At 40.0% G+C, this 17794-nt stretch overlaps 2 protein-coding genes across 11 annotated transcripts in view; one reads left to right on the plus strand and one right to left on the minus strand.

Moving 5' to 3' along the window:
* Positions 1 to 3532: 3532 nt before the first annotated feature.
* Positions 3533 to 17700, minus strand: DYNLT2 (dynein light chain Tctex-type 2). 2 transcript variants are annotated; one of them, XM_019712643.2, is made up of 4 exons: positions 17494 to 17700; positions 8373 to 8579; positions 5906 to 6064; positions 3533 to 3848 (listed from the first exon to the last, which is right to left on the minus strand). In XM_019712643.2, the coding sequence occupies exons 1-4, from the start codon at positions 17599 to 17601 to the stop codon at positions 3738 to 3740; spliced, it is 585 nt and encodes a 194-aa protein (XP_019568202.1). In that variant the 5' UTR covers positions 17602 to 17700; the 3' UTR covers positions 3533 to 3737. The 2 variants fall into 2 exon arrangements, with proteins under 2 accessions (XP_019568202.1, XP_019568201.1); XM_019712642.2 differs by lacking the exon at positions 5906 to 6064 and having other exon boundaries at positions 17494 to 17699.
* ERMARD (ER membrane associated RNA degradation) overlaps positions 17677 to 17794 on the plus strand; it is a 40077-nt gene continuing 39959 nt past the window's right edge. For 4 of the 9 annotated variants that reach the window (XM_074333889.1, XM_074333892.1, XM_074333890.1 and 1 more), the window contains exon 1: positions 17677 to 17789. Coding sequence is in view for 3 of the 9 variants with exons in the window: in XM_074333881.1 (XP_074189982.1) it covers positions 17784 to 17789 (6 nt within the window). In the remaining 6 variants the exon portion in view is untranslated. The remainder of the gene's footprint in view (positions 17790 to 17794) is intronic. The other 5 variants (XM_074333881.1, XM_074333882.1, XM_074333886.1 and 2 more) reach the window with 3 other exon arrangements.

Raw genomic sequence — 17794 nt, forward strand, 5'->3', positions numbered from 1 at the left:
ACACTGAGAATTAGTATTTTCTTTGTAAACAGTTTACCAAGAGTAGTTTGAAGTGTGCTTGCCTTCTGCCCATCCTATGACTTATATTTTCTATATCTTGATAATTTGTCATACTTTTTCTGAGCTTGGGTAGTTTCCAACATTTTATGTTTTGCATTTTCAATGCTGTAAAGTATCTCCAAGAGTTTCTTTAAAGTGAAGTTGTTACCAGTTTCTCTTCCTCTGGACTTCCTCCTTTCGCCACCACTGCTTGCTGTCACTAATCTGACGTCACAGCAGCACCCTGACTGGGGCTAGCAGCTTCCCAGGTAGCTCAACATTAATCAATTCACGTTGACTTATAAAGTGACAGAACCAGCTTTACTGGCAGGAAAAGGTGGTTTTTCAGTCCCTTTGTAATGAGTTTTCTTTCAACATGGCAACTACAGCACTTGGCTCCTGTGTGCTCACTAGCCAGACTGGGAATTTTGTTTTATTCCAGTTTTCTATCCAAAGAGGAAGGTCTTTCTCCACATACGTGGGTTTCTGTTCTGAGAGCAATTTAAACTAAAAGATGTTGACATGACTTGACCTTGTTTTTTCTCCTCACTGGCTTTTCTCCCTGTGGTGCCTGCAGTACCATCAGCCAGGCACAGCGGTCGTCCTATCTAGGCTTTGCTGTTGTCATTTTCAAATGTCCTAATCACATTCAACTTCATTTCCAGCATCGTCACTTCTTATTTCTTTGATGCACTTTTGTCTTTTCTGGCCAATTCCCTTTTATTGGCCCATTTCTGTAAACATCACATGTCACTGGGAGACAAGGAGACAACACAACCACAAGCTTTGCTGTGTTGCGAACTGAGCTGAGTAACAGATGTGCCATGACCGATGACTGACAGACTTGGAAAAAGGATCATGAAGCCATATGTTATTTACATAAGGATGTGTGGACTACAGAGTTACTGTGGGGTTTGGACCTTCCCAAATCACTCACAGGTAATGCACCGTGGTGACTGAAAGTCGAAGCATGGTGTTGGGGAACTCGTGTTTTACTAGTGGACTGTGGTAACCAGATGTGTGCATATCAGAGCGCATGAAGCGAGGACTGCCTTGTTGGTGATTATCTGCATGAAAATTGAAGTCACAAAGAACGATGGCAGGAGCGGAGTAGAGATGAAGCTTGTGATCTGGTAGATCAAGTCTCCAGATGATGAGAAGGAACAAGCCCAGGGACTAGAGGCCAGGCTGATACACAGAGGTGAAGGGCTGTATATCCGGATGTTTAAATTCCCAGCTGCTAGATGCTCTAAGGTCAGAAGGGCCACCTACCCACCTCCTGGCCCTGAGAGAAAAAGCAGCTTTCAGTGGGACTGTCCTCAGGGAAAAGTCAGGCCGGTGGAGAGGTAAGAAACAAAGTGCATCTGGGCATATGGAAGTATTCTAGAAGCATGTAAAGAAAGGGAGTCCAGTAGCCTGCAGTAAAAGGCTTTGAGAAGCAGTGGGTCAGATTAGGGGATGTTCGGATTTCTACATTGACGGAAATTCATTTGGAAGCACTTCAAAAAAATTAGAGTCTATAAATGTCACAGCTAAATATATGTGGGGTTGGGATGTGGGCAAGAGGAAGAGCAAAACTAAGGTACTTCTGAGGTGTCAAAGCAAATAATCATAGGTAACATTTTAGCACTTAATGCTCCGGGCTACGGTAGAGGTGGGCACAAGTGCTTGATTATGCTAACAACTCACACAGGTGCCTCACCTGCGGAGGAAGGTGTAGTTCTCCTTCACACACAGCCCCATCTGCAAGGCCGTCAGTTCAGACAGGAGGCAGTATACTTGACAACTAATGAATCCCGACAAGTTCATCAAGAAGGCGCCGTGCTTCACAGGAAGTATGTCACAGGTTGGTTATTACTGACTCTTTTCCATGGCCAAGGTGACAATTGACAACTCCTGCTGAGAAGATCTTCAGGGCTGCAACTGCCATGTCTGTGCTGTGTAGCATGGCAGTGTTAGTGCTGGATTGCTGAGTCATTATAACACATTAAGCAGAGAGAAAGCTTTCCTCTCCTTTTCTACCTTCCTGTTTATAGATCACTCAGCTCATGGGTATTTTTACTGCCTGTTCGGTCAGACAAGGTGTTTCAAGTTCTGATATAGGCATGGCTCGTTTCTTGCATTTTCTTCATTGCGCTTCGTAGATACCGCGTTTTTATCAACATCGAGGCTGACCCTCCACCAGCAAAAAGATTAGGACTTGCTGAAGGCTCAGATGATGGTCAGCATTTTTAGCAATAAAGGATTTTGTAATGAAGGTAAGTACATTGGGTTTTGGGGACATAACGCAATTGCACACGTAATGCACTACAGTATAGTGTAAACGTAACTAATATACACACTGGGAAACCAAAAGTGTATGTGGCTCGCTTTATTGCAGTGGCCTGGAACTGAATCCACAATATCTCTGAGGTCCACCTGTACAGTCATGCTGCTCCAGGAAGCGGACACGTCCTGAGAAATGCGTCATAGCCAATTTCATTGTTGTGCAAACACCAGAGAGCACTTCTACACACCTGGACGGTACAGCCTGCCACACACCCATGCTGTGTGATTCAGCTGATTTCCTGAGCTACAAGCCTGCACAGCCTGTCACCCTACCGAACACTGTGGCCAGCTGTAATGTGTCATGCCACAACATTACGACGGCCATGTGTCACTGTGTGATAGGAATCTTTCAGTTCCATCATAACCTTATGGAACCACCATCATATATACATCCCGTCACTGACTAAAATGGAGTCATACGGCACATGACCACGTAACTATGAAAATCGCCTGGATTGTCACACACAGTATTGGTTGCCTCCCCCAAACCCGCCCCCCACTTCCTTGAAGAGCTCCAATTTATAGCTGTACCCACTCTTTTCACACAGCTGTGCACTTCAGGGAAGTCAGGCTCCAATCCCAACCCCAGGGACTGAATTATGACCAGTCTAGTCACGGGGACATGATTCAATTATATCCAGTTAAACAAATGTACATAGAGGTCTGCAGGGAGAGGACGAAGACAGAAAGTACTGGATCCTCAATCAAATGCCTGGAAAATACAATTTTCCTCTTTTTAAAAAACAATTGTATTAGGTTTTTTGGTTCTTGCATCTAAAAAGAGCCTGACTCTCAGACTCGGAAACAGAAAGACCACACATTTATCTGCATTTTGATTGGGGACGGAGGTATCAGTTAGGGACATACTAAATACCTTAACATTTTTCTTTCAGACTTGGTAATTCCTTTCAAAAGAATGCATACAATGTATTAACATACCATTCAAAATACATCTGCCTGTAGGAGTTTTCCAAAATCAATCTTAACATTTGCTTAATTTGATACTTTATAAGGTTGTATCATAATTTCCTACAGTAAATTATAATTTCCTTAAGTCTAAGAAGAAGTATAATTTTCTCATATTATAATCTACTAAAGCATTCATATTTTCATATATATGGATTAATATGTTTAATAGTTTTAATAAATATGATAACTAGTAAGATAAAGATCCAGCTTTTATTTGTTGTTAAAAAATACAAGCTTCAATTGAAATAAAAATATAGCTAATCAAAACTACTGTGCAGTTCACAAATCTATGAATTTCAAGCATTTTTTAAAAGTTGAGAAGCAAACATTCCAGTGGAAGCCCATCGAGTCCACTGGATGACGACGGCTCATGTGCAGGCAAACCTCAGCACACAGACAGCCTATTCACAGTACAGAGCAAACACCAAGGCCAAGGCCACGTACGTTTCCGTTTCATGTTGAGCTGCAACCCAGCTGTCCCATGTAACATCCCAGATCCACCGGCTGGCAATCTATGAGAAACGTTTAAAAGAGCAACTTCAGATTGAACATGCTAAGAATTTTTAAATCTGCATAAGTTTGATTCTTTCAAAGATGCATCAGTACCTTAGAAAGCTGTATTTAAAAAGGACTTTGTCCAATTTTCCCTTTCCTGAAAAGCCTTTATGATGCTGCTACATCTGGCTTCTCTTTTACGGCACCAGGAGTTATCTACCAAGCCTACATTCCAGTGTCTGGGAAGGACTGGAGGCCCCTCTGCAACTTGGGTCTTGTCATTCTGCACACAGTGGCGCTCTGCTGGGTTACAGTCCTTCACAGGGAACCACTCTGCCCACTTTCAAAGGTTTCCAGCTGGAACTTTGTTAGGACTTTGTCTTGAAATGAAGAAATGGCTGTTAGGCTGTTAGAGAAAGTCCTGAGTCCTGTGCCTCGCTTACGAAGCCATACGTGATCTGACTACAGTCTATCTTTCTGTGGTGCATCTAAAATGGCCACACGCCACTCGTGGTCTCTCCCATCAAGAGGCTGAATCTATTTTCCATCCCTTGAATATTAGCTGGCACTGGGACTTGCTTCAAGCAAAAGAATGTGACACTGTGTGACTTCCAAGCCAGGCCTCTTCTGCTCTCCCCTTCTTGGTGTGCTGTGAGGAGACCCCCATGCGAGGAAGCCCATCGAGTCCACTGGATGGCGATGGCTCATGTGCAGGCAAACCCAAGTACCCCAGCCAATGGCCAGCACCGACTGTCAAATATGTGAGCGAGGCCGTCTTGGACCTCTAGGCTCAGCCGAGTCACCAAACGGCCAAGAGCACATCAGTGGGTCCAGCAGAAAAAGCAAATGGTGGGTCCAGGCCGCGCTGCCCCACAGAATGACAAGCAAACTGTTTTCAGCTGCTAAACTCTTGGGTGGCCGCAGTGCAGAATATTCTCGATGCACATCATACCACACTCCGCTGCCTCAATACCCCCCACCCCCCTGGACATCACCAGCACGCCAGGTCCGTCCCTGCCTCCACACCTGTGCACTCCGTGTTTTCTCTGTTTGGGAGTTCTTGTCCCTGATCTTTGGCACAGCTGGTTTCTTCTTGTCATTCAGACATCAGAGGGCCTCCCTGTCTCCAGGGAGGAGTAATCCCATTTAGTGACACTGTCCCTCTATCACATCATCCTGCCTTAATTTTCTCTAGAGAAGCAGCATGATCACCATCGAAAAGCTGCCCATTACTCCCGTGTGTATGTAGTACGTGGTGGTAATTCTCTTCTCCTGGGAGCCCCTCTGTCTTGCCATGTGGCCAGCAACTCTCTGCCCACCCCGTCCTCCTGTCCACCCTTCCATGTGCACGTCCCTCCTCCCTGAAGCCTCTGAGACTGTGCCCAAGTCCGCATACGCACTCTTAACTCACTAGAAACTTACACAGCCTCGTGGTATTGCATTTTTACTTGTAATGGATAACAATAATCTTTATTGAGAGCTCTGTGCTGGAAACTACGTTAAGGATTTTAACACCGACGACTTCACTGAGCCCTCACAACTCCAGCAAGAAGGTTTTACCGTCCCCATTTTACAGATGCAAAATGAGGCCCAGGCACAGTAGTGAGTGCTGCTGCCAGGACTGACAACTGGGCCAATCGGATGCCAAACCCAGGCTGTTACACCATCCACAGTATTTTGTTTTCAACTCTTAAACTGTGTTGCTTTATTTCCTTGACCAGAGTAAACACTCTTTGAGACTCATGGTCCACGTCTTAGAATTCTCTGTAATTTCCTCAGTACCTACCACCCATTAGTGACTAAAATAAATTTACTGGTTAATTATTAAATGCCATTAAATTGTCAAAACTGGTATGCTCAAGAAACAGGCTATCTATACAATTTAATAAATTATTACTAGAAAAATGTCATTTCTAGGTTAGTACATATGTTTAACAAAATTACCCTTTCATTCTAGAGGTACCACAGGGTCTTGAAACACCGTGGAGACATCACAATAAATGCTAAGTCCTTAGAGAGGCAAGACCTTACAGTTCTAATCGACAGAAAGATGCTGAATCAGTGCAGTACTTACGTTTATTGCCTGACCAGTCTTTTGAATAAATAATACTTTTATAATGAACTTATAACGGTAGTACCCAAATTCTTTGACCGCTAACAATATGCGGTCTGCTAATTCAAGTGACAAATGAGAGAAGACTTTATCATCATATTTGACATCTTTCAGAATTTCCTTAAAAAATTAAGAAAAATATTTTAATTTTCAAAACAAATATTTTCTAAATAAAAATTCAAGTAAAAAGCATGTCTAAATACATATAACTTTTTTTAAAAATACACATATTCCTAACCAAATACTATTAAATGAATGTTACGCTTACCAATTTATTTCAATAACAATTTTGAAGAAAATTTATTTTGGTTTTTAGATTATGTTCAACTACTCTTTGTTACCAACTCTTAAGCTATAAGTTTCCCTTTTTTAGATTACTTTATCAACCGGTTATTAGGTAGACACATGGGAATTTTAAAAGAAAGCTTCTGAGAATCCTTAGGTAGAAGAAATCAATCTTTTTAAAACATATGTATTCGCTAAGATTCTGATGTGGGTTTCCCTGAAGCCAGGGTTCCGCGGGCCCAGGGCATGCATTCTGTGGTTCCTCTCCTCAGCCTCCTTGAATCAAAGCTTCTTTCTACACTATCCCTATGGCTTCCCACTGGACTGCTTTCTTCTGTGGCCTCCAGGAGAATGCCAAGGAAATCAAAAGTTTCTCCTCATGGCTGTTAATGAGGTAATGGACACATGGGGGGAGTTAGATGTGGACGCACAGCACTACATTGTCCTACAAATCACAGCAGACCTGGACCACCTAGTGAGCAGACAGCTCATGCCTTTGGTCAATTGACGTGGACGCATGATCAATTAACCAATGTCTGGGCTCTAGTGACAGTAAATGGACTCCTACCAGTTATTTTACAGGCAAGTAAAACCAAAGGAATTGCCATCTTTGGGTTTTGGTTCCCTTCTAGAATGTTTCTAAAACTGGGCCTAGAAGCATTTATTCCCCTCAGGCATTTGGCTGTGGCTTTATCTTTTGGACACTTAACAATATCCATTCTTTTCTGATCTGCCTAACATATCAGGCTTTATCTACCTAAGGGCTCTTTTTAAATAAATGATGAGAACTTCCTAGAGGGAGACACCCGGAAGCTCCATCCATATACACCATTTCTGTGTCGAGAGCTCTGTTCAGGGTTCCCTGAACCCTTGGGGAAACCTCCAGCCTCTGCATGATGCTTAGCCATCCACCTCCATGTCCAATAAGCTGCTCCAGGCTCCATCATGCCCAGTGAAACTCTATGTAAATACAATGTGAAATCGTACTACAGTCAATACATTTGAACTCAGTCTGTGCGGTTGGACTGAGGGAGATACAGCAAAACACAGCAAAATGCATCCTCTCACATCAGGCTGGGTGGGGCACCATAAAAGGAATCTGTTGTCAGAAATCAGCTCGGTGCCTTGTGCCCAGAACTAAAGGCCAAAGATGAAAAGGGGATTCAGAAAACGTGGTCCCTCAAACAAACTTTCCATAATAAAATGAAAATCACAATTTGGTCTTTATCAGAAAGGATGGTGAAGGGAATGCTTTCCCTATGAACAATGCAGACTTCCCAAAACTAGTATACTAGATACCAAAACTAGTATAAATAATATTGGTGTTAATATTAGTATTGCAGCATTCGTTTTTAAATTGAACAAACTTTTTAAAACTAGCCTGGAAACGTGCCTGAGTTTCAACCAACTGTCTTAAGTGAACTTTACATTCCACTCTGTTTAAAGAAGAAAACCACCTATGTCTAGACTGGGAATTGCCTATTCGTAGCTGTTTTAGCATAGTCAGGAACCAATTTTCACACATACATACATAGTCAGTATGTTCGTTTTTATTCATTCCTCCAATTGTGGGAGAAACATGAAACCTGAGGGATAAATAATATATGGACAATTAAGAGCTGAATGAGAAGCCGGCCAGGTGGCTCAGGTGGTTGGAGCTCCACGCTCCTAACGCCGAAGGCTGCCAGTTCAATTCCCACATAGGCCAGTGGGCTCTCAACCACAAGGTTGCCAGTTCGACTACCCTCTGCAAGGGATGGTGGGCTCTGCCCCCTGCAACTAGCAATGGCAACTGGACCTGGAGCTGAGCTGCGCCCTCCACAACTAAGACTGAAAGGACAACAACTTGACTTGGAAAAAAGTCCTGGAAGTACACACTGTTCCCCAATAAAAAAGTCCTGTTCCCCTTCCCCAATAAAAAAATCTTAAAAAAAAAAAAAAAGAGCTGAATGAAATAAGATTCCCTTTAATTCAGCTTATAGCATCAATATGAAGATTAAGTATGACTATAAAGTACTTTCACATTTTCTGAGGTAAATGCAATAAAAAATCAACCAGGGTAATTACACTGCCATAAATCTGCATATAGATTATCAAACCCCCGAAGTTAAAATATTGCTATCATACATATCTACCAACCTACCTTTAGTATCTGCTGGACTTTAGTTTGTACTGAATAAGCTTGGAATTTTTTCAGTGGCTCCATTCTGTATGAATTTGCAAACCGTAATTTCGCTAGGGCATTCTTCCATTCTTTCCCTATATCAGTAACCGACTCATCAAATGGAGGCTCTACATACTGAACATCATGAAACGATTCCTTCAGCCTTTCTCTTAAAATCTGTGTATACTGAAAGACAGACATGAGAAGACATGACTTTTTAAATTGCAAAATGACATTTCAGATCTCAGAACCCTGGCACAACAGGACTGGGATAACACAAAACTTGGAGGTCCAATACAAGACACTTCTATGACAATGCAGTTAGTGAATCCTGGACTCACTGCCCAGCCCTTGCTATCAATTTGGTAAAAGAAGAAAAAAGAACAGCTGGCTAGCTAGAATCTATTTGCTATGTAGAAACACAAATACACAAATTTGCATGCATATATTTAGACTGGCCATGAAAGATGCAAAAGAACTAGAAACAAGTGTGGCCTCCAGACGGCAACTGAGTGGTTAGGAGACAGGTGTGTAAGGAAAATCTCTCATGTTAAGGTTACAAAAATAATATTCTTCATTATTTTACTTTTATCTTCTAATAAATAATACAACATTCAGGTAAGACATTCCTAAGTCTTAAGTTGAAAAGATAACAAAAGTGTATTGATTTGGCATATACATCATTCGATGCTTTTGACAGTCAACATTTGCTGTGTGACATTCAGCAGTCTTGAAGGAAATATTTAGTTAGTACCTCGCATGGTCCAGAGCAATGCTCCAGGTGCTGGATGACAGTGGTGAGCTTCATTATAGTAACCAGAAATCAATTGTTCTACCTGTATTAACTTATAATCAAGGGCTGCAGTCATGGAGTTACCATTCTACATAGCAGGCGCTGAGACAACAATGTACATAGGAAAATGAATAAACTCATTGCTATCAAAATAAGATCACATGACTTGATAGAAACTGATTGCGAGGGACCAATTTAGAATGAACGATCAGAGAAAGCCCCTTAGAAGTAAGGTTTGGAAGGAATTCTAAAAGGACCAGGAAATAGAAGGGGCAAAGAGCTCAAAGCAAGAATTCAATGTGTCCTAAAATCAGACGTGAGTTTCGCGTGTCTGAAATATTTTATCGTAAATGGATATTAAGCTTTTATCAAATGCTTTTACTGCATCTATTGAGATACTCAAATGATTTTTATCCTTCATTTTGTTAAGGTGGTATATCCAAATGATGGATTTAGGATGCTGAACCATCCTTGCATCCCTGGAATAAATCCTACTTGATCATGATGTATGATTTTTCTAAAGATGAATTGTTGAATTTAGTTTACTAATATTTTTTGAGGATTTTTTCATCTACAATCACCAGACATAGCAGCCTGTAATTCTCTCTTCTTGTGGTGTCCTTGTCTAGTTTTGGTATCAGGGTCATATTGGCCTCATAAAATGAGTTTGGAAGTGTTCCTTTCTCTTCTGATTTTTGGATAGGTATCAATTCTTCTTTAAATGTTTGGTAGAATTCACCTGTGAAGCCATCTGGTCATGAACTTTTGTTTGTTGGGAGGTTTTTGATTACTATTCAATCTCCCTACCAGTAGTTGGTCTATCAGATAGTTTTTATTTCTTCATGATTCAGTCTTAAAAAGTTGTATGCCTCTAGGAATTTATTCATTTCTTCCAGGTTATCCAAACTATTGGTGTATAATTGTTCACAGTAACCTTTTATGATCCTTTTTATTTCTGTGCTATCAGTTACAATGTCTCTTCTTTCATTTCTGATTTTATTTGAGCCCTCTCTTTTCTTGGTGAGTCTATGTAAATAGTCAATTTTGTGTATCTTTCAAAAGAACAAGTTCTTAGTTTCATTGATCTTTTCTATTATCTTTTTAGTCTATTTCATTTATTTCCACTCAGATCTTTGTTACTTTCTTTCTTCTACTAACTTTGGGCTTCATTTGTTGTTCTTCTTCTAGTTCCCTGTGGTATAAAGTTGGGTTGAGATTTTCTCCTTTCTCACCCTTTTGCCACAACAGTCGGATATATCCAAATGAGTATTTCCATCTGCTGACTGTGGATGGAAACTTCCAGAAAGGAAGTTTAGGAAAGCAGATGTACATTTTTCTACATTTTTGTGTTTTTCAAGAATGAATAACAATGGGAAAATTTTATACATAAAAATAATGTCATTTACATACAAAGCAGCTAAAATTGTTATTAAATGCATGAAATAGTCAAAACATCAACTTTTTGTTTTGTGGATTTCTGACACATTTTGGGAAAAAAAACTTGAAATCAATTAATGCAGTGCAAGAGTTAAAATAGGCATTTATCACTTTGAACTTCCTTCTCAGACTGCTTTTGCTGCATCCCTTAAATTTTGGTATGTTGTATTTCCGTTTTCATTTGTGTCAAGGCATTTTTTAATTTCTTCATTCACCTATTGGTTGTTCACTAGCATGTTCTTTAATCTCTACATATTTATGAAGTTTTGTTTTTTGTAATTGATTTCTAGTTTCATAACAATGTATTATGAAAGGTGCTTTATATTATTTCAATTTTCTTAAATTTATTGAGACTTGTTTTGTGGTTTAATATATGATCCATCCAGGAGACTGTTCCAGGTGCACTTGAATGTGTATTCTACTGTTTGTGGATGGAATGTTCTTTATCTATGTTAAGTTCATCTAATCTAACGTGTCATTAGAGACCAATGTTTCCTTATTGATTGATTGTCTGGATGATCTATCCATCAATATAAGTTCAGGTATTGACATTCCCTACAATACAACTATTATTGTATTGCTGACTATTCCTCCCTTTAGGTCTGTTGATACTTGGTTTATATATTTAGATGTGCCTATGTTGGGTGCAGTATATATATATATATATATATATATATATATATATATATATATATATATATATATATATATTTCTTATACATTCTTGGATCTGCTTTAATTTTAAGAATCTTTGCATTTATGTTCATGAGGACTATTGATGTTTTCTTGTTATTAGGTTGGTGCAAAAGTAATTGTGGTTTAAAATAATTGCAAAAACCGCAATTACTTTTGCACCAACCTAATATTACTCCAGGTTTGATAGCAGGGCAATGCTGGCCTCATAGGATGAATTGGGATGAATTCTTTCCTTTTCAATTTTGAGAACACATTTGGTAGAAACTCACCAGAAAAGCCATCTAGCCCTGTTTTCTTGACGGGACAGTTTTAAGCTATGGGTTCATTTTCTTTGATAGGGGCTATATAGGTATCTATTATTTCTATGGTAATTTGTGTCTATATATTAGTTTGCTAGAGCTGTCAAAATACCACACACCAGATGCCTTAAACCACAGAAATTTATTTGCTCACAATCCTGGAGGCTGGAAGTCTAAGATTAAGATGCTAGTAGGATTGGTTTCTCCTGAGGCCCCTCTCTTCCAGTTGGTCACTCTCTGCCTCTTTACATAAAACTTGAGGAAAATCATCTTGCTGTGCATGCTTGGCCCTGGTGTGTCTGTGATTTGAAATCTTCCTAATAGTTAGGGTTATAAATTTCCCTACATATTGCTTTAGCTACATCCTAAAATTTTTGAAATTTTCATTTTCATTCAGTTTAAAAGTTTTATTCTTTTACCAATGGGTTATTTAGAAGTGTGTCATATAGTTATCAATTTGCAATTTTCCATATATTTTTCTGATAGTGATTTCTAATTTATTCCACTGTGACAAGAGCATATACTTTGTATGATCTAAATGTCTGTCATTGGAACTTGGTCTTATGTCCCTAGATGTTGTGTTTTAGCAATGTTTCATACACACTTCTAAAGAACATTTATTCGGCTGTGGTTGCATGGAGTACTGTATAGAAGACCATCAATTCAAGTTGGATTATAGTATTGTTTATGTTTTATATCCTAGCTTTTTCTCTGCTTATTCTGTTAATTATTGTGAGACAGAGATAGACGTGTTGAAATTTACAACTGTAATTATGGGTGTCTACTTCAGCAAGAAATACAAGGTGTGATCAAATGATACAATGTTCAAATTTTTAAAATTTATTATAGTAAAAGACACATTGACATTAATCCCCCTCAAAAGCTTCGAACACACTCATTCCAGAACACACTCATCCCATCGTTCTTGCCACTTTCTGAAGCAGTTCTGGAAATCGTCTTTTGTGAGTGTCTTTAGTTGTGCTGTCATGGCTGCCTCGATGTCCTGAATCAATTCAAAATGTTTACCTTTCATGGTCATTTTGTCTTTGGGGAAGAGCCAGAAGTCACACGGTGCCAGATCCAGTGAATGAGGTGAATGAGGACACACTGTAATGTTTTCAGTTGACAGAAATTACCGTATACTGGAAGCAATGTGTGACATGGAGCATTGTCATGATAAAGGATGAAGTAAAGACACTCACGAAAGAGGACTTCCAGAACTGCTTCAGAAAGTGGCAAGAACAATGGGATAAGTGTGTTCAAAGCAAAGGGGAGTATTTTGAGGAGGATTAATGGCAATGTGTCTTTTACCGTAACAAATTTTTTAAATTTAAACACCATGTCTTTTGATCACACCTCATATATAAACTTTTGATTTCTGTATTTCAAAGCTCTGATTTTACGTGCATAAACATTTAGGATTGTTATGGCTTTCTGATGAATTGATCTATTAACACTATGAAATGACCCTCTTTTATCTCTCATAATATTAGAAATATAAATACAGGCACTCCAGCTTTCTTTTGATTAGTGTTCACATAGTATGTCTTTTCTCATCCTTTTCATTTCTACCTATTTGTGCCTTTAAAGTGTGTTTCTTATAAACAATACATAGTTTCATCTTGCTTTTATAACCAATCCAATAATCTCTGAATTTTAAATGGGATATTTGTAACATTTACATTTAATGTGGTTGACATTATTTTTTTAAATCTTTATTTTTTGTTTCCTATTTGTCCCATCTGTTCTTTATTCCGTGTATGTTTTATGCTTTCTTTTGAATTAAGTATTATTAATGATTCTATTTTATGTCATTTGTTAACCTATGAGCTTTATTCATTTTCTGTGGTGGCTTTAGGGCTTATATAACTGTGTTTCCCCCAAAATAAGACCTAGCTGGACAACCAGCTCCAATGTGTCTTTTGGAGCAAAAATTAATATAAGTCTAGGTATAATATAATATACAATATAATACCGGGTCTTATATTAATTTTTGCTCCAAAAGACGCATAAGAGCTGATTGTCTGGCTAGGTCTTACTTTCGGGGAAACACAGTAGTATATACCTTTAACTTACCACAGTCTACCTTCAAATCATATTATACCACTTCACATATAGCATAAGAGCTTTACAATGGTATACTTCCTCCCCTTCTTCTCCCACTTCTCTGGCCTTTGTGCTATAAACCCAACAATATGCCATTACTTTGGATTTAATCAATGATCTTTAAATAAATTAAAAAATAAGGAAAATCCATACATTTATCAACATATTTACCACTCGTAGTGCTTTCTATTCCTTTGTCTAGATTTACATCTTATATCATATTCCTTTTGTTTGAAGGACATTTCTCATAGGTTTGCTGAATTCTTTTGGATTTCATGTCTGAAAAACTCATTGGTTTGTCTTTGTCTTTGAAAGGTATTTTCACTTGGTGTAGAATTCTAGGCTGGTAGTTTTTTCACCTCTATATATACTTTAAATTATCTTTCAGAAATGTAAAGATGATGCCTCAATCTTCTGGCTTGCATTTTTTCTGATGCGAAGTCTGCTATCATTTCATCTTTGTTCCTCTGTACTTAAAAGCTTTTTTTCTAGTTTTAATTTTTAACCACTGATTTTAAGTAAGTTTATTAAATGCCTCAGCATAATTTTCTTTTGCTTGAAGTTCATTGGGCTTCTTGGATTTATAGTAGGTTTATAGTTTTCATCAAATTTGGAAATTTATTATCCATTAATTCTTCAAATATTTTTTGTCTTTCCCCTCTCCTCTCTTCACTTGGGGACTCAAAATATTTTTTTCCTCCCCTTCTTCCGCCTTTCCCCCGCCCCACTCCGGTTCAACCCATTGTTTCTCAGTCTAGTTGTGTAGGACACAGCTCCCTGGCCCATGCTGGTATTATGAGTTTGTGTAAGTCAAGGGTTTTCTTTTTTTGCTCCTTTGGGGTAATTCTTTTTGTGGCCACAGGTGGTTTCCTTGCCAGATGCACTGCTGTACTATGCAGGAAACGAGGCAAATCCTCTGCAGACATCTGGAAATATTTGTACAGCTGTCTCCGAATACTGTGCTCTGCATACTCATGCCACCTTGACTTACCCTGGGTCTCTAATGCTTCTCCACTAAGGAAGACCTCTCCATAAGACGTGGGCTGGGATCCCTCGGTAAGTTAGAGGGAATCTTGGGGTTCACATTTGCCATTTCTTTTCCCTCAGAGATCAATATCCTGTCTTGCCTTTCATCCAACCAATGGAAACGACTGCTTCATACATTTTATATTATTTTCCATAGTTTCTCATAGGAGTTTGTTATTCCATGTTGGCTGCTAGTAGAAGACCTTCATCAAAAACAAATCTCTTATTCCGACTATCTGTCAGACTCCTTTGTTTTAGCCGGGGAAGAGAGGCATTATTAGCTCCCTAAACTGCTTAAAAACAAAACCGTTATTATTTTTTTAATTTTTAAGAGAATGCTTCTCTCTAGGGTAACTGCCATCTTCCTTCCCCCCACAGCATACTTAAGGGATAAAACTACACTGTATCATTAACAGTGGCTCCCAATTGGAACGATTCCCTTGGGGATAGGGCATGCATGCATGGTTTTAAAATTGCTAACAACTCACATCTCTACCATGTCTTCCTCATAGAAAATGTTGGCCTAATTTAGTATTCTCTTTAAGGAAGAATCTTTGTAATCACTTCTAAAAATTTGGTATAGATTTTAAATATGATCAACATTTTTGCTTCTACTACAATCTGAGTTTAATTATTTAACCCATTGATATGGCATTTCCTTCCATTGAGCCTAATTACAAAACTTGAACAAACTGAGCTTGGTCATGAGATGTCACTACATTAATGTATTTCTAAATGCCACTTGGTAGAATTTATGATTTTCCAATGTATGTACACAAGTGAAACTAATCAAGTTTTCAATTTCTGGCAATCTGATTTAGGTTTTGGGATCATTGGTTGCAAGCAATAGAAACTGACTTCTTGTTAAGCAAAAATGTAATTAACTGGAAAGATATTTCACAGAATGGAAGAGAAGGCTAAAGGACTAGACACACGAGGCACTTCAGTACACTATCCTCATTTGGAATTAATCTCAACCATTTTCTTGCATTATTCCAGGAATAATTACTCTAGTTTTGGTCTCATCTTCACCACAAAGTTAAGAGAAGTGACTGACAGTAGAGGATTAATGACTCTATCCAGGAGAGGATTAGTTAATTCTACAAAGGAAAATTGAGGTGCTACTACTAGAAAAAAATAGATGCAAGACAGATAAAAATCAAAAGATGCTTCTATTGATTAAATTGTGTGTCCTAATTTCTCCTATGCTCAGGAACATGGGAATTATCAGCTAACCAAACGTTAGAAATGACTCATCAGTGCACTCATTGTCCTCAGGAACATTTATTGAGCAAGTGTGGAATCTTTCCTCAGTCTCTTCCCAATTATTTATTGGTTTATTCAAAGTTCTTTCTTCTAGGATCTAGATTTTAAAAACAGCTATGATAGATCACATCCATTTCAAATAAGCAAGAACTGCCTTGGTCCATAATCCGGTCTTCCCAGATATCTGCTTGCGTACATACCAAGTGCACTTATGCGTCTCCTCCTTCTGAATTCAGGAGTACTCATTTTCCAAGACCACTTCAGATCTTTAGTCGGCAGTAAGTTTATAAAAGGCACCTCTGTCTGCCTCCAAGTACAGACATATTTTTTTTACTGCAGGTGACCTATCTGTTACTCAGACTTATTGCCAGGCAATACAACAGTTTCTGGGAGCATGAAATTTAAAGTCCCACAGATTAAAGTTTCTAGCCTTGCTCTTTTTCTTTCCTCTGTAAAACATAAGACACCGAAGCGCTATCATTAGAACCTGAAATGTTGCCGTGACTATTCTGAGGATTCTTTTTGTATGAAATGCTTTAGGATTTTCAAAATTAGTGTTTTGCTTGTGATCTCTTCTTCGTTCTATCAAGTATTCATACCATGAAGTAGGTATGAATAAAAACCATTACAAGCAAGTGGACCAGAACACAGTTTCTATAGTCTCAGCTCTATCATTAGTTTTGTATCCTTGGAAAAAAATTTTTTTTTCTGTTAAAGTCTCAGTAAAAAAGATGGAGTCTTGATTACAATAATGGTTTTCAGACTCGTCATACAGAAACCCTGGTGTTATACCACCAGTAAAATTGAATGACATTTTCCATTAATTTCAGACAGTAAATTAATGGACATATTGTAACTTCACTTTTTTCTCGTATATTCTTCAAATACTGAGTGTGCTGCCGTTTTTAAAAACTGAAGACATCTTTGTTCTGCTTGGTATATCAGACACTTCCCCTGTTTCAATACAGCACATACACTCTCATCTGTGGCTGGTAAAACTGCCTCTGGTTTGTATGACGGCGTCTAATATACTAACATTATGTGCATCTGTGGAGAGCAGTCACGCTCTTAGGCTGCTGTTAGGATAGCTGCAAGCTGAGTACGTGCAGAGACCTGAGGACGCTCTCGTGAAAGCTCTTTCTATCGGTTAACGTCCTAGAGCTGCACCGTCTAAACCACACAAATCGCAGCACTCCAGCCCCCAGGGGCCGCGCAGCCCCGCGGAGGCCTCGGAGTCGCGGCGGCAGAAGCCCCGCCTCCCAGCCGAGGCCTCGGAGTCGCGGCGGCAGAAGCCCCGCCTCCCAGCCGAGGCCTCGGAGTCGCGGCGGCAGAAGCCCCGCCTCCCAGCCGAGGCCTCGGAGTCGCGGCGGCAGAAGCCCCGCCTCCCAGCCGAGGACTCGGAGACGCGGCGGCAGAAGCCCCGCCTCCCAGCCGGGGGGAGGCGCTTGGGGAAGGCGAGCCCCGCCTCCGCACTCACTGCCTCCTTCTCGAACATGCTCGGCCTCCGCTCTTTCCGAGGCGTCACGGCGGGCACCTGCAGGGTCTGGTTCAAGGGCGGGTTCCCGCCTCGGCTCCGCTTCTCCATTCCGCCCTCCTTCCGAGCGGCCGAGCGCCCCGCCTCCCCGAGCCCCCAAACGCCTCCGCCGCTTCCCGCGACAGCGCAAGTCTCGCGCCTGCGCAGCGCCGGCCGTGAGCGTCGCCGGGGCGGGGCGGGGGCGGGGCGAGGCGCGCGTCCTCCCGCCGTGCGGGCGCCGGGAGCCGGCGGTCATGGAGGTAGA

This window comes from Rhinolophus sinicus, linkage group LG05, assembly GCF_036562045.2.
Source record: "Rhinolophus sinicus isolate RSC01 linkage group LG05, ASM3656204v1, whole genome shotgun sequence".
NCBI lineage: Eukaryota > Metazoa > Chordata > Mammalia > Chiroptera > Rhinolophidae > Rhinolophus > Rhinolophus sinicus.